The sequence below is a fragment of the Crocodylus porosus genome, unplaced genomic scaffold (genome assembly GCF_001723895.1).
Source record: "Crocodylus porosus isolate Cpor-Errol unplaced genomic scaffold, CroPor_comp1, whole genome shotgun sequence".
NCBI classification, from domain to species: domain Eukaryota; kingdom Metazoa; phylum Chordata; order Crocodylia; family Crocodylidae; genus Crocodylus; species Crocodylus porosus.
This window is the reverse complement of record NW_017728943.1, coordinates 46,345,386-46,370,340: the sequence shown is the minus strand read 5'-3', so window position 1 is coordinate 46,370,340 and position 24,955 is coordinate 46,345,386. Positions and strand designations below refer to the sequence as shown.

At 41.4% G+C, this 24,955-nt stretch overlaps 1 protein-coding gene across 1 annotated transcript; it reads left to right on the top strand.

The window, feature by feature from the left end:
* Positions 1 to 144: 144 nt before the first annotated feature.
* On the top strand, positions 145 to 24,696 carry ERLEC1 (endoplasmic reticulum lectin 1). Its single transcript, XM_019549304.1, has 14 exons — positions 145 to 312; positions 1,005 to 1,109; positions 4,734 to 4,814; positions 6,006 to 6,083; positions 6,252 to 6,315; positions 9,826 to 9,866; positions 12,565 to 12,788; positions 15,475 to 15,604; positions 16,081 to 16,242; positions 17,470 to 17,529; positions 18,304 to 18,428; positions 19,426 to 19,503; positions 20,026 to 20,101; positions 24,389 to 24,696. Exons 1-14 carry the CDS (start codon positions 160 to 162, stop codon positions 24,458 to 24,460), a joined length of 1,449 nt encoding a protein of 482 aa, XP_019404849.1. The 5' UTR covers positions 145 to 159; the 3' UTR covers positions 24,461 to 24,696.
* The last annotated feature ends 259 nt before the right edge of the window (positions 24,697 to 24,955 follow it).

Sequence of the window (24,955 nt, the reverse complement as noted above, 5' to 3'; positions counted from 1 at the left end):
CCTGCGTGACCCGGATGTTGATGCCCCCCCCCCGTTATCACCACAGGCCCGGAAGTGACGTGGCGGTGCCGCCGGAAGCAGACGTGGCTGGCGTGGGTAGCCGGGCCGGTTTGCGGTGGTTGGGTCGGTGCTGCGCGGCTCGCGGCCCCCGCCGGCGGTATGACGGGGGGCCGGCGACTCGCGCCCCCCGTGCGCCTGGCGCTGCTGTGCGGGCTGCTGGAGGCGGCGGCGGGGGCCGGCAGCCGGGCGCTGTCGCAGCTCAGCGACGACGTCCCTTTCAGGGTGAACTGGCCTGGCACCGAGTTCAGTCTGGTCAGTGCCGGGGGTGGGAGCGGGTCGCTTTCAGTCTTGCCAGGTGCAGTGTGGCCGACTCATGATTTTGGGCATTCTTAAAAGACTACGCTTCTGGCATGTGAAAAAGCATCTCTCTTTCTTTTATCTAGATTTATATTTATAACTCTAGACAAGAGCAAGAGTTTATTTTTCATGTGGCCAAAGCATAGACTTTAAGAACAATGCCCAAAATCCTGAGAGTTAGTAATACTGCAGGTCACGATTTTATTTCTATCATGGTTTCCAGCCTTGTGTGATCAGTAATAGTGAAAGTGTTCAGGATGCACACTCGTTTTTGAGGCAGCTAATTGATGCAGTATATGCAAAACCTAAGTCACTCTCAGAGAGTCTTAACTGACTTTTGGGCTTGCTGTTGGCACTTCCTTATGATGGCTGGCCTCAAAATAACGATATGTTTAAACTTTGACCCAGTTCTCACTCCCTCACTGGGACTTACAGTAAGCAATACAAAGTAAATAAGAAGACTTGTTGCGTATTTTTTCAGTGCACAATAGTTTTTCAGCAAATCATTTTGAGCTTCCAATACGATAATTTCATATTTAAAATTTGGCAGTTTGAAGCTCCTGCACTGGGCTGAGCCCAGGGGTGGCTCCCCTGAGCCCAGCTGTTCCCTGCAAGGGGCCACCTGACTCCAGGTTGTGCCGTTTCAGCCCACTGCTGGCGTGCTGTACAAAGAGGACAATTACATCATCATGACAACGGTGGATAAGGAGAAGTACAAGTGCCTGCTCCCGTTGATAGCAAGCGGGGATGAGGTGAGCTTCCTGGGGCCGTTTCATAGTTGTTAGGAGCTGGAAAGGACCTTTCAGATCATCGGGTCCAGGCCCCCTGTGCTTGGGCGAGAAAGACTGCTGGGATCAAATAACATTGGGTTGGGGGGGGTAGGCAGAAAAGGGAAGGAGAGGGGAGCAAGGGAAGGGGTCTGGCACTTTGATCCCTACTAGTGAGGCTTTCTCGACTCCAGTGGGGGGTGGGGCTGAAATTTAAGACCCATCGCTGGAATGGCCAGTGCTGCACCTGCAGCCTGTTCATGACACTCCTGTCAAACAGAGTGCAGCTCCCTTCCCTTCGGGCCGGGCTCCCCTGGCAGGGTGCATCGCGCTTGGGCCTTGATGTAATGGGCTGCGTGCAGCATGGATAGCACGCAACCAGGCAGCCTTCCAGAACCAGTGCTGAGATCCTGCCTGGGCCAAAAGGGTCATTCCAGGCTCCTGCTGGGTTTGCTGCTGTTACAAGCTGTGTCTCCAGGACATAAAAACTCCTTTAAAAGAAATGAGTGGCCAACTTCTCAAGCAGAGTGTCAGCGTTATTCATATTCTCTGAACACAGTGGTCATGAATAACAGTTCTCTGTAGGGCCATACCCCACTTATCACCCTGGTTTCTGAGTGCCTGCAAGCAGGGTGTTAAGTGATGCAAGTTATGGCTGGTGCGTGAGCTTTGTTCTTTCCCTGTTCCCCTCTGTAGGGAGAGAACTAAGTGCATGCAGTGCAGGGTACAGGTTTATAAATGAACGTGATGTGTTTCTGGTAGATGGCCTATTAGAAAGCACGTCTTGTAGTTGTAGTGGAAATTAGCGAAGTATGCAACATTCTTGTTCTTGTGAGAGTTAGGTTCATGATCAAAGACAGCTCTTGAGAAAAACGCTCTTTCCTGCAGAGATGAGCTTTCCCACCGTGCTTCTTCCTGAGATTTCAAGTGATTTCATAGATCAGTGGGGGTCAAGTATGGCACAAATTTGCCCCACATCCTTCCTGCATGCCATTTTGATCCCTTTTCCTTATCTGATCTTCTGCTTCACCTTCTGCTCCCTGCCTGATCTGCCACTGTGCTGCTCATCCTGCCCCAGTCTGCTCTCTCTCTTTCTCTCTCTCTCTCACACCCACCCACCCACCCACCCATGAAAGTTCTGGCACCTGTACTGCAGGTAGGCCGTTCAATGTCATAGATATTCTGGGCTCCAGAGTATTGAGTGTCTTGAAGGTGAAGATTGAGACCTTGAATTGAGTTTGTATTGTTTAAGAAGTCGACTTGGTGTGTCTGCAGGACCTGGAAAAATTCACAGTAGTGTTCTGCACTAGTTGGAGCTCGCAGAGGGACTGATGGCTTCTTATGTAGGTCTGCTGCACTGTACTGCAGTTGAGAGATGAAAATATATAATTACGGTCAGGTCCTTGTCTGCCAAGATGGAATAGTGTGTCTTTGGTATTCAAAGGTTATAAAAATGTCAGTGACTAGCTGTTTGGGAGATTTTGGAGGCAGTCAGGTTCAGAAACATGCTTTAACTACTGGCTGCATTAACTGATTGTGGGTCAGGTTTCAACATTCGAATCTGCATCATACAATCTAAGGGCACCTATGCACAAGCACAGAGGCTGCTCTGATGTGCTGGATTTCCAGGGCATCAGAGCAGACTCGATTAATCAAGTCCATTGGAGCATGGCACTCCAGCAGCCTGTTGCATCTCATGTATCAGCATCCCCACATTTCAAGTACCCCCACCACCATTTTTAACTAAAGCTTTAGTTCAAGCACTTCCACTGCAATTTTTAAGCATGGGGACACTGATACACAAGACGTGGTGTTTTAGAGCTGCTCTAATTAAAGCATCCCCCCCACCCCTGGAGCATGTAAAAGTGCCCCAAGAGTTTTGCTGTACCCACCGGCATAACCTCTCTCTTGCTGTAGTAACTAAAAACATTTGATTTAATTAGTAAATTGAAATAGGAAGAGGGGGGCAATTGCCAAGGGGGGTGGATTTGGAGGCAAAGTAGAACTTTGCATAACCTAAGAGGAAGATGGGGAGGTCATTCTCCTTTTAGCACTAATACTTGACTATAGCTCTACAGGTTGATTTTATTTCATTGCTTTTCCACTACTGGGTTTTTCCTGAACAGAGTGGAATGATTTGGCAGGAATAAAGCAGTCTGAGAATTTTCTGCATAATAAGTAGAGGAAAATGTATTTTCTTCCCGACAGAGGATGTGTGTAGCTTTGGAAACAGACTTTTATGTTAGTGGTAGTGGAACGGCTAGCTTAGAGTTCCTTTGTAGGGGAGGTTCTGGTAACAGAGTAAGCCGATGGGGGAGGTGTAGAATAGAAGCAGCAGTCGAGGCTAGTAAGATATGAAATTTCATATCTTCTGCAGCTCCTATTGAAGCAAGGCTGCTTGTGGGAACAGCTCATGTGTACTAGATCACATGTACATTTGTCACCAAGTCACCTCACTTCTGTACCTGTTGGCTCACTTACAAAATGGTGCAGTCTAGCCCTAGGGCTTGAACCTAGGCAGCTGGTGGCCTTCCCATCTGTAAAGAAACTCAGCAAAATTTGAAAGAACAACAATAAAAAAAAAAAAAAAAAGCAAGGCAGTGCTAAAATAGGAAAGGCAAGCCAAGTAGAGGCTGAGGGAGAGAGAATGAGGACCTGGCCCCAACTATTCTAGAAACCCTGTGTGGGCACAGTGAGATCACCAGGCCATTACAGCAGGTGGGGTGTGGTTAGTGATGACAGAATAGGCTGGAGCCACACAGTCCTAGAGCTCATTAATGTACTGCCTTAGTTGTCAGTGATCTTTGAATTATCAATAGAATGAGGCTGGTTGCAGTTGTTTCTTGTTTACTTCATATCTCTGCACAACAGTACTCAAATTAAGAAAAAATCAGTTAACTTACTAATATATTAATTCTAAAGAACAACATAATGGATCTCTCTACCCTAGCACTGGGAAGGTGTTCATGGCTGTTTGTCAGCCAATCAGAGCGTGGAATAAAGTGTTATGGACAGACAGACGGACAGACTTAGGCTTTTATAATAGAATACTGTGGAAAGAAATCAGTTTTCATAGATTTTTCACTCCTACGTCTTCTAAATTATAACTTCAAACGTCTTTGTCCTGTGAAAATGTGGTGACAAACACGTTCTACTATATACACATACCATAAAGAAAGAACTAATGAGACGGGTTATAGAAGTTATTTATATACTATAGAAATTATGTTCTCCTCAGCTTGAATGCTTTTTTGCCTTGTATTCTCTCATCTAATTTGCAGCTGTCACTTCTGAGTTAAAACACAAAAAGCAAACAAATTTCTGTACTGTATTTTATTTGCATAATCCCTGAATACATCTATTTTGTCTAGTTTGTTTTTGACTTACAATCATTGTCCCATCCCAATTAAAAATACTTATAGATTTTAATTGGGCAAGTTCTTGGGGACCATAATTGGTTACTGCCTTATATCCTTACAAATCAGCTTTTTTTCTTATTTGGATAAATATAATCTGACCATTGTACATTTAATTTTATCTATAGATGTGTGTGTGTGTGTACTGAATAATGTATACTGAATAAACGTGGAATAATTTTATTTCTTCTAGGAAGAAGAGAAGGATTACAAAGGTCCTAGTCCAAGAGAACTGTTGGAGCCTCTCTTTAAACAAAGTAGCTGTTCATATAGAGTATGTTTCCTGTTTTAGTTCTTTGGTATGCAAGTTAGCAAATGCCTATATCCCACCCCCTGTTAATGTTTACTGTAAAAAAAATAAATGTGTACCTAAGATTCCAACTGGTAATTTAAGCAGAAATACATTCTCCAAATCTTCACTGGATTTAATATTTAAATTGTTATTGTTGAAAACAGTTGTTCTAAATAGGTCTCCGAGAATTTGAGTAGTTTGTGTGGTTACAGCAGCAATTTGTAAATGGGGAATAGAAGAGTACACTTCCAGCATTCGAGCCAAAATATGTAACAGCTGGTGGTTAAAAGATATGCTGTGGATTTATTGCAAGACCAAAAGATATGTTCTTATAGATACCCTAGAATTGCTTGCTTATCGTGCGTAACTTTATTTCCCAGTACATTATTACTCTTTTTAAATATGTTGGTTTTTTTCTCTCTCTTTTTTTTTTTTTTAACTGGCCTTTGATATTTTGGGAGTGAACTAGATCCTAGCTCCAAACAGGGTGGCACTGAGAACCAGGGACAGTGAATCCAGAATTATGCTGATCTGGTAGTCCTAATATAACGTCCATGCCATGGGTGACTAGTGCTTAATGATACTAAGGGGGCACCAGCGGCCAATCGCCAACTGGGGGTGAGGCAAGGGGTGTCCCCCAGCAGCCAATCACTGACCAGGGGCAGTGCCAGAAGTGCCACTGGCGCTTCTCTCAGCGCCCCCACAATCTCAAGGAGGGCACCAGCTGTTGCCCCACACTCCCTGGCCAGTGAGGGCCAATCTCAGGGGGGGCATGTGCCCCCACTATGCACCGCCTATGTTCCATGCCAACAAAGAGGGGCAGGTCACCTCAACTAGTAGTTCAAGTACTGTCTGGAGCAGTAACCATAGCTGATCTGTCCTATAACCCTATGATCAGACTGTTCCATGAAGAATTACTTGGCTCTAATATGATTCACCTAAAATAAATCCTGGCCTACAATCTCAACTGAAGACCAGTGTAATTTTACCAATTAGATATACACGGAAAATGGTCAATATCTTTAGAATCATGAGAGGATTGCAATTTTTGTTAATTCATGTTTCTGTCTTCGTGTGGCCCAGACTGAAAGCTGAGCAGCAAAATCCAAAGTGAAGCCTTACATTTGTTAAAAATTATGATTGTCATTAACTAGAGTGTAAATCTCTTTTTAGATTGAATCTTACTGGACATACGAAGTCTGTCATGGTAAACACATTCGTCAATATCATGAGGAAAAAGAAACTGGCCAGGTATGTTTCTCAAAGCTTTTGAGTACCAAATGGGAGTAGGCCTTAAAACTGACACTTGGTTTCTGATGCCACAGCAAACAGTCTTACAGGAATGAACATATCTTTTCTCAAATATTCTGAGAGCATTTTACCTGCACTATATTACATAACTATGTATTTTGATTGTAGAAAATAAACATCCAAGAATACTTCCTTGGAAACATGATGATAAAGAATCCCTTAGCAGACCCAGGTTTGTCTGTTTATTTTTTGCTCTCTTTGTTTCATTTTATATTTTTTGGCATTATTTTGTTGTTACCACAGGAGTGTGCTAGAAATTTTGTGTGGAAACATGAAAGTAGCCAATTAATTCTTTCTAGTAGAGGGGCATTAGAGAGAGAACATATATACAGTCTGGAGAATAGAATGTATGTTGATCTTTTTGCATCTCTAGCTATTTGTCTGTCAGACCATAAGCCGTATAGGGCAGAGACTTCCTTGTGTTAGGACATTACATATCTGATTGTGGACACTCCTACACAATGGTAAAGCAGAGTCAACAATGGTAAACCTTGCATTGCTCTGGAAGGCCTTAAAAATTTCTGTACCACCTTAACAAAACCACTTAGGGGCCTACATCCCAGACTGTTATCCACAGAATTCCTGTCCAGCCTCTGGGCAACCTAAGTTTTCACCAGTAAAGTATTCCAGATTCTTTGAATGCTGCTTCTGCAACTGCCCAGAACGGCTACTGTTTTGGCATATCTGAGCATCTCAGTTCCTGTCTGACACCTAAGCATGTCTGAGAACCACACTTGGGTATCCCTGCACTGCAGTCCATTGAAGAGCTTGATCCGGCACGTATGCTCTGAACGCATCTAATTTATTGGCTGCATTGAACTCAGCACAAAGAATAACAGCCACAGTCACTTTTGGTGAAAACCTTGGCTAGGAGAAGAAGTTTTCTCTTTATTACATAATATCCTAGGTAGTAAAGCACTTGCCTCAATTCTTTTACCCTCTCTTCCTCTCAACTCAGGTGAGAGGGAGTTCAATCTGCGTCTCCCTGGAAAGTGTCATAACCACCAGGCTGTAATTGTTGGCTCCAGTTGTGCTCCCTTTATCTCTGACTTGTTAATCATGAATTCTTTGTTATATTCTGGTATCAATTCAAAGATAGCAGTAGAAAGAGAGCCCTTGCACTGGCTCCCCTAGGAGGTGGGAGTTGTGGGTGTGAATCTCTCAGTTTGAGGAGGGCCTAGAACTCCACTTTGCCATGTCCTGGGCAAGTGCACTGCCAGCTGTTTTGTGAAAGGCATGTATACCAAAACTATCATGTCTTTCCTTTCTTGAAAAAGAGCTGAAGTCAGTGTTTAGTCCGTGATCCAGCCCATGGAAATGAGGCTTTGGCGGCATTTGGCAGGGGGGTGGGGTTAGCGGCAGTAGTTTCCCCTTGCCACTGTGGGGAAAAGTGCCAGCAGAGACAACTGGGTCCTTGTACCTGCCTCCCATTTCTAACACTGGGGGGCGAGGAGGGAAGCAAAATATGGCCTGTGGACCAAATCCAGGGTGCCAAGGGATTCTGTGGCCTATGGCAGGTCCCTTAGACCCATGATCCAGGCATGGGGGGCATCTCAGGCCATGGCATGTGCAGCTTATTCTGCCACCCCAGGGCACACAGGACAGTGGGGGTAGCACAGCAGCTGGACTCAGCTCAGGAGCCTCCGTGGCAGTGGCTTCTTCTGACTACTGCTGCCTGTGTTGCTTGCAGACCCAGCCCCATTTCCCAGGCACTCCAGCCCCTCTGCCTCACACCCATTGCTAGAGGCACTAGACAGAGCAGGCAGAGTCTCCAGGGAGACTGGCTGGGACCCCTGGAGGCAGGGGGCACTCAGCTAGGCAGATGGCATGGGGCTGCAGGCCAATGGGGAGTGGCAGTCCCTGTCCATGGAACTGACCCCCATCGTGGGGACATGCAGGGAATGGATGGCGGCTTGGCCCTGAACCCCAGGCCCACACTGTCCATAGCCAGCAATCATGGCCTCACCTACCTGCCCTGCTTTCCACTGCTGCTCCCTGCCCACCTGTGGCCCCATCACATCCACTCAGATGAGTGCACCCTGTCCATGGGGTTCCCAGACAGTCTCCATGGAGACCTTACCCATCCAGGACCTCCAGCGGTGGGTGCAGGGCAGATGGGCCTGGGGCCAGATAGGATCAAATGCCGCCCCTTCCTCAGCATGCCAGGGTGGGTCAGCACTCCTACCCCTCACTCCAGCCTCCAACAGCTCACCAGAACTGCTTAAGTTGTTTTTAAGCCCAGATAATTGTCCACCCCTGCTCTACACTGGGTCACTCTGGCCTGCAGCCCAAAAAAAGGATGCTAACCGCTGCCCTAAAGGCATGACTTTGGCACTTAAATCCAAGGGTGTTTTGTGTTGTGAAACTTATTCTCGCACTGATGGCTAACTCAGACCTACAAGAAGTCATCTAAAACGGCAAAAGCAAGATTTCAGCCATAACCCTCTCTGGCACTTCCTTTAGCTAGATAAGGCTTCTTCTCTTTGGGTACTTATTATTTTGAATCCCATTCTGGGGTGCCTAACCTTTCTTGGATTCTGTACATGGAATTTAAGTACCTCCTAAGTTGAGAATGTGATCTCACAGTGCTACAAATTTTGTAGAAAGTGAAGTCTTACAAATGGCTATAAGATAAACCCCTCCTTTTACTCTGTCTGGAGTATAGCAAAGACACACTTTCCAACCAGGCCACAATAAAGGGCCGCTCCTTGGCTCCCCCTGTCCCCAGGACTTTAAAGGGTGTGCTGGCAACCTGAGTAGTTTAAGGGGTAGGAAAGCAGCCTGGGACTAGGGCTACTTGCAAGATACCCACAAGTTGCAAGGGCTGGCAGGGGATATTGGATGTTGCCTCTGGTGAGTCATTGGCGGAAGCAGCAGCAGCATTTCCTTTGCTGCCTGGAAGCAGTTGGAACAAGGCTGTGTGCAAGCCTCCCTGACAGTTCAACATCCGTCAAGTTAACAGCAAGGCAGATGCTCCCCCTGCCCCCGTTACTCTTGGAGGTGGAAGACAAAGAGCAGAGCACTGCAGGATAGTGGGAGGTCTAAGTAATGTACCAGGTGTTAAAATTAATGTAGGATACGTGGGTTCCACAAAGAAGTTCCATGTCCAACAATTAACTTCTTTGAGGCAGGTTCACCATGTTTATTGCAGGATACATTTCTTGAACATCTGACAAGTTATGAGTGAAAATATGAAACTCACATTAATTACACAACAAGGGTAATGTCTCTCTTGTGATCCTGCCACATATCAGAGCACTCTTAAGAGTTACTGTAACATATGCTAATGCCTAATGCCCCTCTACAGACTACATCTTCAGTGATGATCACTGGTGCACAGTATACTTCTTGTGCTCCCTCAGTCTAGGGAGTGAGGAGAGGCAGGAGCTCCTGGTATGCAGCCTTTTAAACTCACCAGTTGTTAAACGTAAATAGCTTCTCCTCTTCGCTCCAGCCGCACCCCAGTTCCTTTGCCCCCCCTTCAGTTTATTATTTTAAAAGTGAATTTTCTCCTCTCTTGCTCTTACAAGCTGGTGAAAATAAATGGCATACCCTACTGTATGCAAAGCGCTATATCATACACAAAACAAAATATTTAGCTTAGAATGTTGCATGTAGGATAAAACTTTAACTGAGTTTTGAAAAGAACTTTACACTTAACTCATTCTTAATTATTCCCTAGATCAAGAAGAAAATGAAAATACAAAAGAAAGTACAAAAGAGGCAAGTGAAAAACATTACTTTAAATTCTGCCATGGAAGCAATTTAAACCTAGATTAGATTACATACTCAGTTCACTAACCAACATGTATGTGGAGAATTAAGTTCCTCGGAGTAGGGTTTTTTCCCCCCATTTTGATCGTTGGTCCAGTATTAAAGAAGGTTACTTGTTCTTCTCCATCTACTGTTTTGTTTTTTTTTTCTTTCTAGTCACAAGTTACTGGACATTAAGGCTAAGGTCATGCCAATTTTTTATAAGTAAATCACTTTCAGTCTTGGTAAAATATTTAGTTGTACAATGCCCTTAATATTGCTACACAACTTAAATATACGTGATATATAAAAACCTAGGAACTTTTCCTTATAGAGGCACATGCAGTCATGTTCTGGCCTGGCAACACTTGTTTCTGTGCTTGTCCAGAAACTCTCCTACCACAAATTCATCTATCTATTCATTAACAAAGATTGCTTGGGCTTTGGCTACACAAAGGTATGTAAGAGATAGGTGTCCTAGGGAAAGAGAGAGCCTGGTATCCCTTGCTAAATCCTTGACACGGCTCCACCAACCTTCTGTCAATAGCACTCCTTTGTGTTTCTCTTCTCCACTGGAAGCCTTTCCTTTTGGAGAAGAAATTTAGGCCTTCAAACTCAGTGTAATATTACCAAGGTTTAAAACGGAACAAGATAAATGCCTGAAGCATATTAAGTTTGGGGGTTAGCCAGAGCAGAATTGTTCTGTGGTCAGACATCCAAGTCATGCCTTATTTTAACTTGTAGACTCATACTCTGTATGGACATGCTCTTTTCTTGCTATACCTTATTTTGTAAATTGGAGCACATTTGATTAATACTTCTTGGGAAACATTCATTTCAGCCACAAAAGCAGATGAAGTCAAAATTTGTGTATTATATCCTGCTTAGCTACTTTATACCCAGATGCAGGCAGAAAACTTTCTTTACTTGGGATTCATAGATCTGAGCCTAAAGGTCAGATGCAGTTAGCTGCATATGTCTTTTCTTTCAAGCACTGAAGAATAAGCAGTCCTGTCAAGTGAAAGCTGTTGAGGAAATGTTGTAGTGCCCACTGTATCCAACAGCACAGGGGTTAGAGCACTTGTCCAGGATGTAGCTTCAGTTTCCTCCTCTCCCTGAATATTCAAGTATTCAGTGGGCAGGGACTAGAACCTAAGTCTTCTCTGCTCCCAGTAAGTGTCCTGCCCCCTTACACTATAGTCATGCCCAATGACTATTTCATTATTCCACGCAGAGGAGCAGGTTTTGTAGAAAATAGAGCACCTGTACCCTACCTTAGCATGTAGCAATTACTAAGGCACTCTTTTGAGGTTGCTTTCCATTTGAATCCCTCAGGCTGAGGAGAAAATGAGCCTAGCCTACATCTTTCATGTCCTGTATGAGTGTCTACCTAGTGAGCTATTGGACGAAAAGCTGAAGCTGCTGCTCTGAAAATAGTGACCAAACTGCATACCTGAGGACAAAGAATGCCTAGCTTGGGGATGCCAACAGGGCTTTGGCATACAAGAGGTGCTGCGCTGCAAAGCACTGTCAGGACTGAAGCATTCCTCAGTGGCTATGTCTACACGAGATGCTAAGTGCGCAGCAGTTGGAGTTACTGTGCAGTAGTGTTGCCAAACAGCTTTTTCGTGACATTGACTGTGCAGTAGCTCGTTACTGCTGTGTAGTAGTGTCATGTCACGCTTACTGCCACACACTGCTACTGCTCAGTAGTAACAAGCTACAGCATAGTCAGCATCTCGTGTAGACATTGCCAGTATCTTCAAAAGCTTAATTCAAGTGCCTAAAGATCTTTATTATAGGTTCCAGCTGGCAACTTAACAGGGGCATTTGAGGATTTGGATTTTTGATTTAGGTGCCTAAATCCTTCTGTGGATCTAACCTTCGTGGGTCAATGCTCACTTCTATACCTGCAGAACAGTACATTTGTAATGGTCACTTAACTTGCTTACAAAAAAAATGTAATCCATAGTTTAAAAAAAAATAGTTACTAGACTAGAAACTGGCAGATTACAAATTTTCCCAACAAAATAAATACAAAATTGGTAAGGATTTAATTAACAAACTTTAAAAGGGTATTATTTAAATAAAGGAGAAGAATTCAGAATTTTGACTTGTTTTTAAGCCAGGGTTTAAAAGTTTATAAAGTAAACTTTTGATTTTGTCTTTAAAAGTCTTTAATCATTTTTACAGATTGGCTGACATGGGCAGATGTGTCCTCACACACACAACTGATTCTGTGCTTGCGTTATTTAAAAAGCATCCAAAAATGTATTTAGACTCTTCACATAAGTCCCTTAATAGGCCAGACACAAGAAAGGAGAGAGGGGGGAATTTTGCTTCCGTGGCATATTTGTGCATTTTAATCTGTTCCCATTTAATTTTCCTGATCTTCAGTCCTCTATAATAGCTCTTAAATCTATTCTTGGGTGTTACCCTACTTGTACTACTTAGCCATTGCTTTAACTTTGTTGAATATTCACGATTCTTCTACCTATGTAAAAGAAGGCTTCACCCACTGACAACTCCATCCAACTACTTGTGAAGAGAAAAAGAATCAATAAAAGGAAATTTGTAATGTGATAGACTTCACAGTCCGATGATGTTTCAGAAAAGATGAAACAGCTCTGTTGCAGTTTCTAATTATCTCTTGATCTCTCTTCTCTAGATTCCTTCAAAAAACATAGAGGGTCAAATGACTCCATACTATCCAGTAGAAATGGGAAATGGTACGCCTTGTAGTTTGAGACAAAACCTGCCCAGATCAAGTACAGTGATGTACGTCTGTCATCCAGAAGCTAAACATGAGATCCTTTCAGTAGCAGAAGTTACTACCTGTGAATATGAAGTGGTCATATTGACTCCTCTGTTATGCAGTCATCCTAAATATAGGTATGGTGTCCAAATTTCAGCTGATATAATGGTTCTTTTACACATGGGACCAAATGTGTAGTTCATTTTCATTTGCATGTATGAGACCCATGTCCAGGGTAAGGTGCAGTCCTAATCATGCTCTAGAACCTTGCTGAAAATGGGTCTTGGGTTCCTTGTCAGTGAGGATCATATATTATCTTTTGAAAAACGATCTATGAATATCAGTGCAACATTTACTTAATACTACTAGTGGAGACTTACTTCAGGATTTTGCTTCCCCTACAAATTTAATATACAGAAAGGTAGAAAAAGTTGCAGTATTTTTATTTTAAAAAATGACATTTTAATTTACCTTTCCACCTTCTGAGATGCATGTAAGTAGAGATAATAATTGCTGTCAACCTAGATAATAAAAAAAATAATCAGAGGCACTAAAAACTTCCCGCATTCATTTCACAAATGTTTGCAAAGTAGAATGAATAAGTGGCAACTCACTCAAGTATTTCATACTGATATCCACTTTTATGATTTAAAATTGATCACTGAGGATTAGTATGTACGGTAAGCATGGTTTCAGTTTTAATTTGAACTCCCATCTTTTATTTTAAACACAGTAGACCTCTTCAGTTACTTTTAACTTCCTTTGTAGTAAAAGCTTTCCAGACTTGGTCTTTCTCTAAATGTGTATTTCAGATTTTTCTTGAAGAGTGAGTAAAGTCAGTTCATACCACTGAACTATTCAGTGTTCTATTCTAACAAAAATAACACTCTAACTCACATAATTAAGGTAGAAATGAACCAAGTTAAAGATGTGCTCAGAAGGAGGGAATTTAAAGATTTAAAGTCTGTCTTTTTTGCCCAGCAGTGTTGGATATGCTAGTTCTGTCTCTAAACAAACTTAGCCGTAGGTGAAAATGTACTATAGCATACACGTAGCAACCCAGTTAATTGGTACTTTCACTGGCTGTTGAGCAGGAAGATTCAGCGATTCGGATAGAGACACAGCTTTAAATATTTTTTCTGCATACCTCAAGGTACCAGGTGGCTCGTGAATGCTGTGATGGTGGAGTGGATGGAGCATCCCACAGGAGCGCGGAGGGGGCTCCCCAGCGTGCTTAACAGCAGACTCAGAAGTGGATCAGAAGCACTTATGGTCCACCTCCGGGTCCACCAGGGAGCGCACTGGGGGCAACCCTGCACCAGCCCCTTCGGCTTGGCAGCTGGTGCCTTCTGGGTCTGGAGGGGCACCCAGGGTCCCCCTCGGCCAGTCATTGAGCTGTGGGGGCATGTGGGGCCCCTCCACGTGCTCGGCAGCAGACCCAGAAGTGGACCAGAAATACACCCAATCCACTTCTGGGTTCACTGCTGAGCACGTGGGGGGGCTCCCACGCTCCTGTGGGATGCTTCATCCGCCCCAGCATCACAGCGTTCACAGGCTGCACCTGGTACCTTATGATACGTAGAAAAAACATGTAAAGCTGTCCAAATCACTAATTCTCCAAATTGGCATCAAATCTTCAGATTCGAATTTGGTTGAATCAAATTGGGGACAGTGATCTGAATCAACGAATCAAATTACTGTCCCCGATTCAGGCGGAATCCAAATCGAATACAGCCCATTTTGCACACCCCTACTGCTTACTTAGTCTCTGCTAAGGGTAGCTTATGGGCAAGTGTCTGATATACATTTTTTCCTGTAGCAGTAGGCAAGTTACTCCTTAAAGTGGCTTCAGGCATGATTCCTTTCCTTCCCCATTTATTTCATCTTAATGATTAGTAGTGCAACTCAGTTGGAAGAGTAAGATGCTCAGTTCTGTACTGAGTATTTTAATACATTGTTTTTATGCTTATACTGATATTGGGAAAAATGAAAAATACCTAAGTGCATATAGTGATTTTTTTTTTGGCAATACTTAATTGCATAAAACTACATTCCAGTAAACTCCAGCTTTCTGGTGCAGAGTTTTCCTTTTGAACAAAGTTATTAATTTGAAAGTACTTCTTGATTAATAATCTTAAATGCAAAGTGGAATTTTATACTTCCATACATATACTGCCCAGGCCACTGTGCAACAGAGACTTTATAGCACCCATAAGAGAGACTCTTTCAAAAGTACCCATAAGCCTAGAAAATTGCTGGGGAAAGTGTTTTTATAGCACAGAGTCAAGAAGACCTAACTGGTAATGGTAATAATGTTTATGCATATGATGAAAACTTGTAACATGTGCCTAGTATAAGTGAAAATATTAAGGTAGATTGTTTAAACTTAAACTTCTGATACCTCCTGATTTTGATTGCTTGCTTCCATAATTTAAAATTGCATTAACAGTGGATGGTCCATAAAAATTGCCTTTTTGCATGGAACATTATGTATGTAATTTGAGAAAACATGAGCGAGATTGCATTCACTTAACTGCTTGGTAGATTTGTTAATACATTTTTTTATGGTACAGGAGAGTTTTATGTTTAAACTCAGTGAGTTTCTCACTCCTGAAGTTCAGTCAAAATGTGTTTATAGTTACTGCCAAAAAAGGGCTCATCTGATATCTTGTATACAAAGCTTAACCCTGAAGTAATTAATATGTTCTAGCTAATTTTTTTACTACTATGCAGAAATGAATGAGTGTGCTGACATAACATTTATGTATAGTGTTAACCAACTTACAAGAATACGAGTGATGTATCCATAACTTATTTGGACAGGTTCAGGGCTTCCCCTGTGAATGACATATTTTGCCAGTCACTGCCAGGATCCCCACTTAAACCCCATAATCTGGAACAGCTGGAGAAACAGCAAGAAATGATGAAGATGCCTTTTAGAAGGGTTAAGGAGGTAGGAATCTTGTAATTTTAAACTGGAAGGTGTCTATTTTCCATATTTTATCTACTTTACAATACATGTAACCTTAAGTTTAGTGCAGCTAGTTCCCTCCCTAAGTCACTTTACAAGATTATATTTTAAGTGGTCTGTAAACAACCAACAGGTATTATTAATAGCAGCAATTTTATTTGAAAAATATCTCTACATCAAAGTTTGAGCTACTGATCTGTGAAATTTGTTGCAGCCCTCTTTTCCCCCAGCTGCCATTCTTGAGTTGCTTCACTGAAATTCCATTGCTTTTCTGCCTTTTTTTTGTCCCTTAGCTATTCTGAAGATTCAAGTGTTTTACCTTAAAAGAATGGAAATAATTCTTAGGCATTTGTCAACTGCTTGCTTCACTTGATATCTATTCTAATGTTAATTAACTGCATATTAAAAGTTCATCAGGAGACATACACAATCTAAAAGGTTGTATGTATTAATTTCAGGAAGAAATTCATTCAACAAAGGAAGAAAAATTCTCCTCTATCCATAAACCAGTCACTGTTGGAACCCATCAGTTGTTAACTGTTGGAACAACCCACATCTCCAAATTAACTGATGACCAGCTCATAAAGGAATTTCTTAGTGGTTCATACTGCTTCCATGGGGTGAGAAGAATAGATTGGCTAAATGTGCATGTTTGTTTTGCATGAATCAGTTCCTAAGAGAGTCTGAAGTTCTTCATTTAACTATGATATGCTGTATTTCTCATAGCAGTGGTGGAGGTATCTTTCCTCTCTGTAATTTTGCCAATGACCAGAAAGTGACCTTGATGTTTCTCTTTAGCCAAGTTCAGGAGCTTATTTGATGTTTTTGTTGTCTACCCTCTGGAACTCTACTCTGTCAAGCATATGATATTTGTGTCCTTCTAAGTAAAGGATTATTGTCTTTGAAAGATGAGCCTATTTTTTGGCACAAGAAATTACATGAAAGAGGTAGAGAGCCAGTATTTAGTCATCATAATTGACCCCTTCTCTCTCTGAGCCTCAAATATTTCTGAACTGATTTTAGCTTTGTCTTGCATATCAATTCTGGTCAAAATACAAAGCTAAAAGCTGAATTTGAAGTGTTCCACATTCTTAAATACCGCAAGAAAGCATACGTAACACTAGCTACATATTGGCCAGAGCACCCTTGGTATCATGCGGACCTTTTAAGGATATCACAGGGTATCAGGCAATACTTACAATGTTATGTATATAAAAACCTATACACAATTCACATGATATGAGCCCAGAGATTTCAAATAGAAAAATCGCAGCAAGTCAGGATGGTTTTGACACTTTGTATCCCTGAATTCTCTGCAACAGAAAAATTGCTCTGTTATTTCTCCATAGTCAAAAAATGAAAAGTGAAAGCTAAGAGCTGACATTTTCCATGAGGTGCCTTGTTCTAACATGGTTGGGAACCACTGTTGTAGACTGAAACATGTTGGGTTTTGGAAAGGAAGACAGAATTTATAAGACAACTTACTAAGGCACAAAAGAGAAAGTAACAGGAAATACTGTAATGGGAACAGGGATTGGAAAAGAGGGTAAAATGACTTACTAGAAAAATTAGGGTGGTTGAAAGGAATGTGGATTATGTGGCTACTCCTGCCTCTAAAACGGAGGGAGAGGGGAATGGTTTTAAATAGATGGATTTGGGACAAAGAAACACACTGCCTTATTCAGCTATAAATAGATGAATTGTAAGTGTTATGCTCACGAGCAGTTAGCCAATAAAATGGGATAAGGCAAAAAATACTTCTAAGTATTCTCAGCGTTATAGACATGCTGTTCTGAATCTACAGTAGTGCTAAATGAGTATCAGGAAAAATGTATTTCTTTTTCTAGGGTGTTGGTTGGTGGAAGTATGAATTCTGCTATGGCAAATACGTACATCAGTATCATGAGGTATGTTTAAACAGTATTTTCAGTGTTCTACCACTGGGTGGCTACCAGGTGCTTTTAATGTATGACAGCTACTACAACTGATCCTGTAACTCGGGGCAGTAAGAAGGGCTGGTTGTATTTTATCCAGTTAGAACCCCTGACTTATGGGAGAAATTGACAGCATGGCATAATTTCAATCTATGCAGTGAAATGCAGACACTCATGTTATATCAGAGTTGAAAAAATTTTAATATAGTTTTCAGGCATGCTCTTCGGGTTATCAAGGCATATAATCTATTGAAAGTAAGTTCGCTATCCAGAAAAAGCCTTCCATTTAGCATATGAGTGGCCTCAGTTATTTTCCTGAATGCAGTAAAAATGTATTGTAATTAACAGCTAAGAGAGACAATCTGATTTTTATTTTTTTTATGTTATTTTTTTTTTTAAAGAATGTGACCTAATCCTTATCATGTTTGTGATATGGTCACCCTGATGGTCCAGAGTCTCAAACCAATCTTCTGGAACAAGTCAGGGCACTTTGAAGGTTAAGGTGACTATCCTAAGCCTTCTCTAACATCTCTAAATTAAGCTATTGAGGACTCTGAAAACCTACTTGCCCTTGTTCTTGGGGAAGGATGAAGAAAGACCTGGAATGTAAGCCCTTTTCTCTGCTTTGGAAAAAACATCTTTACCACCAAGAAATAGCAGAGAAGTCACTGTGTCTCATGCCCTCAATAGCAAAATCATTTCAACTTCATGATACAAGATAATAAATATGGGTTGTCCTTATTGTAGGATAAAGAAAGTGGTAAAACATCTGTAGTTGTTGGCACCTGGAATAAGGAAGAACATACTGAATGGTCCAGGAAGAATCCAGCTAGAACCTATCATATCAAAGAAGATGGTAGTCAGACAGTTAGGTAAGGTTAATGGTTATTTTTGTCCCTTTTGGTTAAATATTAGATAACATGTTGAGAACATGAGTTTATTTCCCTGCAGCACTTCTAAATTGCTCTTTAAAATAACCATTTGACTGAGAAACTATTCTAAGCCCACCAACGTAACACTTCACTTTCCATTCTAAAATGCAGACTGTTGCATTTAAAAATCAAAAAATAGAATCCTTCTCCATGCCATTTGAAATGCTTGATTAAAAATGAAGCATATGAACTTTTAACTACTTGTCTGAAAATAGTTTTCTTCAGTATTACATTTATCCTGAATACCATTTTCAAAAGTGTGTGTGCACCTTAGGTGCTCAAGTCTCACTGAAAATAAGTGCAACCTAGGCAGATTGAACAGAAAATATTTAATTTATTTTCAGTGAGATTTAAGTACCCAAGGAAAACAGATGCTTATTGGAAATTTTCCAACTTTGACTAATGTTCATGCCTGAAAGTTTTACATTGAGGTTGTCTTCTTTAATGCATATTGTCTTAGTTTCTTGAAAAAACTTCCTTGGAATGAACCGTCTGGTTTTTATTTATTTAACAATTAAATTCACTGTATCTGGTTACCTTATTTGAGTGCTGAAATTGGCTTCATACTTAATACTGCAGAGGAAGGGACATAGAGGGAAATTATCTAACGGGGTGATCTAGTAGTAGAAATAACAGGCCTTCAGAATATTTTGTAGAGGATTTTTCAAGTCACAAAAGCAGCTGTAATTGAATATTTGTTATCTCTTGGGCCTTAGAGAAAACAGAATATCCTTAAGCATTGGCACAGGTGGTAGGCAACTGAAATATAGCTTGTCAGATTTTTTTTTCTCTTCCTTCTTTCCTTTTTAGTGCATGTTATGTTTATGTTTTGGAGTTGGAAAGTGATGTCTTACACATACTGAAAGCAAGCTGTGAATTTTAAATTGTTAATACCTGATTTTTCAAATTGATGTCTAATTCCAAAATTTTCTGGCAGAATGGTCTCTCATTTCTATGGAAATGGAGATGTGTGTGACTTAACTGACAAGCCAAGGCAGGTGACTGTGAAATTGAAGTAAGTTACATTCTTAAGTAATTTTGTCGATATTCTGTCTTTTCATTAATAGGGAATATTATAAAATTTAGAAGCTAATAACTGAATTCTGCCAGACACAGTAAAAGCTGTGCTATCTGGCACTTTACTACCTGGCATGCTCTATTAACTTGCTGATCCACACAGCAAAAGCAAAACAGCAAGTCCCACCATGGCACTTCCGGTTTTGCTGAGCTCCACAGCAAAGAAGCCTGTGCGGGGCCCCCCTCTCTGTTCCCCGGCACTGACGCACTGGACGTGGTGGGATAGGCGGCAGCCCAAACAGGCAGCAGCCTGAACAGACGCCTCTCAGATAATCAGCAATTTTGATTAACCAGCACTCCCCGTTCCCCCTGGATGCTGGATAACACAGCTTTTGCTGTATATAAAAAAACTGTAAACATCAAGGAAGTTTATCCTTTACTTTTGCGCTTTTTTACTTTATAATGAAATATGTAGTTTTACAGTTTTTACAGCATGTACTAAAAGCCTTTCTTTCTTTAGGTGTAAAGAATCAGATTCCCCTCATGCTGTAACTGTGTATATGCTGGAACCTCAATCCTGTCAGTATATCCTTGGGGTATGTAAACTTGAATTTACTCAGATCAGAATGGAAATAAAGCATATCTGATTGTTTGTCTTGGGCTATAATCTGTAGCGACCAGAGATATAAAACTGAACTAGAAAGTTAGTTTGACAAAATGGGGAGGATTTTCTATCCTGGTTTTGCAGGATCAATGATGCTGTAAGCTACCAAAGAAAAATGCAAAAACCCAGAATTTAAGATAAGCAGTAAACTGAATTTTCAAATGCATTGTTTTCCAAGTGTATTTTAAGGAGATGTGTGTATGCAATGCTCGAACCCTTAAACTGCTTTTATTTCAACACACTCTAGGTAGCCTCAAAGGTATTTAGAAGCAATTCTAAAATAGTTCACTTTCCAAATGATTTAGAACTCTCAGACTTGGAGGCTTTTTCATTTGTGATGTGAAGCTTTCAAGATATTTAAACCTATGTAATTTTCCTTCAAACTTCTAAATAAAATCTGGACCTCTTGAGTCGGGCCTCTGAAGAACAAAATTGGATTTCTTTTTCAAATAGTTTCAGAACTGTTTGATAGATAGCTTTGATTCGCCTCTGAGTTGTCTGGCTCAGAACTGTTCTGAAAATGTCAGTTTAGCACCATCACCTTTTCCTGTTCTGGTGCACTGAGAGCAGTCTTTGGTATAAGGGGAGGTAACCTAAAATTAAATGTTTTAAAGGTTGTAATTAAAGGTGTTGAATGCTAGAATGTTAACGGTATAAAGTACAAGAATTAGTGCTGTATTGTAAGAGTTAGTTTTCATTACAGAAGCTTAGTCATATAGAATTCTTTAAAGTAATCTGTTCCTCTGACCAATCATAACAAATATCATTGCACAGACTAGTTCTTTATCTTCCTCCATTTTCCATCCTATGAGCTCTGTCTGCCACCCTTCCATCCCCCTTTATTTCTGGGACTTCCTGCAACTTCCTCTAGTCTTTGACCTTCTTGAAGTTCTGCCTCCGATTCTCACCTTCCTCTTATGGCGGTGGCCTCTACTTTCCCCCATATCAGGGGCCTGTGTGGTGCCATACTGAGATTCCATCCATTCTCCTCCTGCCACCATCATTATCTGTCTGAAAGAGAAGTCATTCAGGGTATTAATGTATTAAACTTCTTTGGGAAGGTGGCCAGAGATATGGTGAGTATTAGCTGGAAGGCAATAATTGTTTGACTTGGTTGCATGAGGGCTTGAATATGAAGCCATGAACAAAGCGTACCCCCAGAGGCTGTGGGGGGCAGGCATGGTGACCACCTGCAGGCAGTAGTGTCAGTGGTGGTGAGCAGGGAGGTCCCATATATGGGAAGGGGAATGGGGCACGAATGCCAACCAGCAGTCAGCAACGGCCCACAGACGTTGCCTGGGGGTGGGCAAGCAGCAACCTCCTGCAGGCACCACCGGCAGTGTCGGCAGCACTTCTTTCAGGGGGTGCACCACCAATCTCGTGCACCCCCTACATGTCAAAAATGTATGTAGCTGTGCTAAAGCAATGGCAGAGGTGCCAGTGATACTAGGACTAGGGGACGCACTAGGAAATTATTGGAAGGCAGGTTTAAAACTAACAAAAAGGTTTGTTTGTTTTTTTTCACATGCTGTGCAGCTGAATTATAGAACTCACTGCTACAAGTAGAGACCAACAACTTAACCGGGTACAAAAGGGAACTGGAAAAATTCAGGCTTCATAGGCCAGTCTGTCATTAGGTATTAAACATAATAGTTATGGGAGCAAGTTCCAAATTAGGACTTCCTAGGCTTCTAAATGCTGGCAGCTATAAGGTTTTATCTTTTGAGCCAGTTGTATTGTTAGGATAAAGTTAGACAAGCTTTTGAATGAAATACATTCAAAAACTGATGATGAGTGCCCTGCATTCAAAAGTTTGTCTAACTATTCTGGCTACATAGTTGATCCTGTAAAAGAGATTGCCCTAAGAAATCCTTGCTTCTCACATAATTTCTGGACCATCACAGCTACAGCATCACTCTTATGCTATTGGCATCTATAAGGAAAGAGGAGCAGGGGATGTATCAGCCTGGATAGGCCCTGCATACTTTTTTCCTTATCTTCCACATTTTGCCAGCATGACCCAGGGAATACTGGGACAGATAGACTTGTGGTCTTGTCCCAGTATGGCATGGGTGATTGGTGCTACCTTAGTCTGGGGCCAATAAATGGTAGCAGCCTCCCTGAGGCAGCAAGCAGCAGGGACGAGTCCAGTGTTAAACTTCTAACAGGAACTCAAGGTTCTTTGGGTAAATCAAATATCTTTCATTAGACCAACTAAAATAGTTGGAAAAACTCTTTTTTGCAAGCTTTTGGATACACAGTTTTTCAGGCAGGAAAAGCATCTGATATAAAGAACTATTTACATTAAAGAACTAACAGTCTTGCCGCTCCCCTTCCAAGGGCCTGGGGACTAGCCTTGTTGCTGTCCTGCCAAACCAAGTCACTCCTGCTTCCTGGACATGCTGGGTGCTTGCAGACTTTAAAAAAAAAAAGTGCTTTACTTTAAATTCAACGTTCCTGTGCCAAGCCTCGCACATGCCCAGAAGAGGCAGTGCATTACTTCAGTCCAGCTTGCCCAGTGTCTGTAAACATTGGCACTTTAGTGGGACTCTTTTGGCAGTTTTATCTAATAGCTGATTGAATCAGCTTTAACTAAAAGTGCCAAAAAGCCCTGCTGAAATGCCAAAATCTTTACAGAGGCTGCAAAGCCGGGTTGAAGTGCTGCTTCTTCCGGTAAAGTGTTTTTGGTTTTTTTAAACGTCTGCAAGCAGCCTCTGTGTTTCCAGGAGGACTTGCCCTGTCACATGGTTGGCTATGACTCTAAAACAATTCTTTATTTCTATATTCTGTCTTCTAAAAACAAGGTGTGTGTTTCATTTCAAGGGACATGGTACGTGAAAAAAATACAGTAGGTAATACAGGCAGTCCTCGGACTTACAACACAATTGGTTCCTGAAAACCGTGTCTTAAATCGAAACGTTGTAACTTGGAACCAATTTTCTCATAAGAAACAATGTTATAAATGGGGGATTGGTCCCTGAACAAAGGCCTGATGCCCTATTTTCACCAAAAATACCCCAGAATTTTGTACTCAATCAATTATAGGTGAGTAAAATAGCTACATTAATGTATTTATATTGTAAATAGCAATCACTGATTTGGAAGACTTCTTTGAGATGACTTTGCTGGACTTTTTGAAGGGCTCTTGGCTGGAGTCTTCTCAGGAGTCTTGACTGCAAATTTTTCTTGAGTCTTATCTGCTTTCTTAAAGGAAGTGTCCAAGCAAGTTTGGACAGATGTTTTCCAGGGAGATGAGTGATGCAGCGAACTTGTTCGCTGGTGTGGCATCACATTGGATCAAGCACTGTAAGTCGAAACTGACGTCATAAAGTTGAAACAGGGTGTCAATTATAAACGTTGTAAGTGAGAAACATTGTAAGTCAAGGACTGCCTGTACTGAAGCTTTTTCAGAACCTTTTGACCTTAATTTAAGCCTACCTTGGACAGGCATTGTGGTAGAGACGCCCACATTAGCTTGCATACCAGAAGCAGTACAGGAACATATGCTCAGTCCACATAGCCTAATTTACACTTGAGAAACAGGACATATTAGAATGGGGCTACACTGTGTTTATTCAGCTATATTGCTTTTGGTACTTAAACTAGGTCAGGTATCTGTTCATAGTACTAGATTCCAATGTGTAGACACCTTTATTCTAGCTATACAGAATGTGTACCTGTTCAGAAGAAACACTGAATTAATGTTTGCTATTACCAGATCTTGTCTTACCAAGCCACCACTCTGTGTGTACAGAACCCTCTGGACCCATTCCACTAATAGTGACCAGGTTTTAACTACAAAAAAAAATTCCCCTGTGGCTTCCACACTACAAGTTCTTCAGGCTGAAGTACATAAGGAATCTGTGTTAAAATACACAATTTCCTTCTTTCCCCACCTCCCCTACTTTTTTCCCCTGCTCCTTTCTCTGCTTTACCTTTGTGTTTTCCTAATTTCTACTTATTTACGTTCACAATGACATCCTGTCACACTTTTAGCTTCTCTTTTTCCTTGGCGTCTCAGAACAGGAGAGACTTCCTTCACCTGAAGAAGGGTGACTGGGCCCGTAAGTTTGCCAGGAATTCTTTTCCAAATATTCAGTTGGTCTAATAAACGATATCACATCTACTCAAAGAACTTTGCCTACCACTTGCTCAGCAAATATTTATTCTCTTATGCACCCTATTCGTGGTCATTAACATTTTGTTTTGTTTTGTTCAGGTCGAGTCACCAGTGATCTGTAAAATTTTGGATACAGCAGATGAATATGGACTCCTGTCAGTGCCCAGCTAAATGGATAGTGTTGTTTAAGAAGAACCAAGTTCACAGAAAGCCATAACTACTGGAACCACAGTTGGTATTTCCTGTATTCAAGTTGTTTCTGTAGGACGCTAAAAAGAGAGGTATCCAGCCAGTCAACTTCACCAGCACAAAACAAGGAGAGGAACTCATGAACCACTTTGTGTATATCTGTGTATATAGGAGGTTATTGATAAACTTTTAAAGATTAAATTTTGTCTTGAACCTTTCATTTGAACTGTACAGAAAATCCTGCAAACATATAGGCCATGTTTAAGTGTAAGCAGCTTCAATAAATACTCAAATGAACAAGATCCAACTCCAAGTAGGGAGTTCAACTGCTGGCCTTGAAAAGGAAAAGACATTGAAAACCAAAGCAACTTGCTTCATGTCTTTCAACAGCCTCAAGTAAATGACATTATTTTTATCTTGTTAATAGGACAAATGTAATCCAACACCTATATTTCCTCAAATTTAAAAAAAAACAAG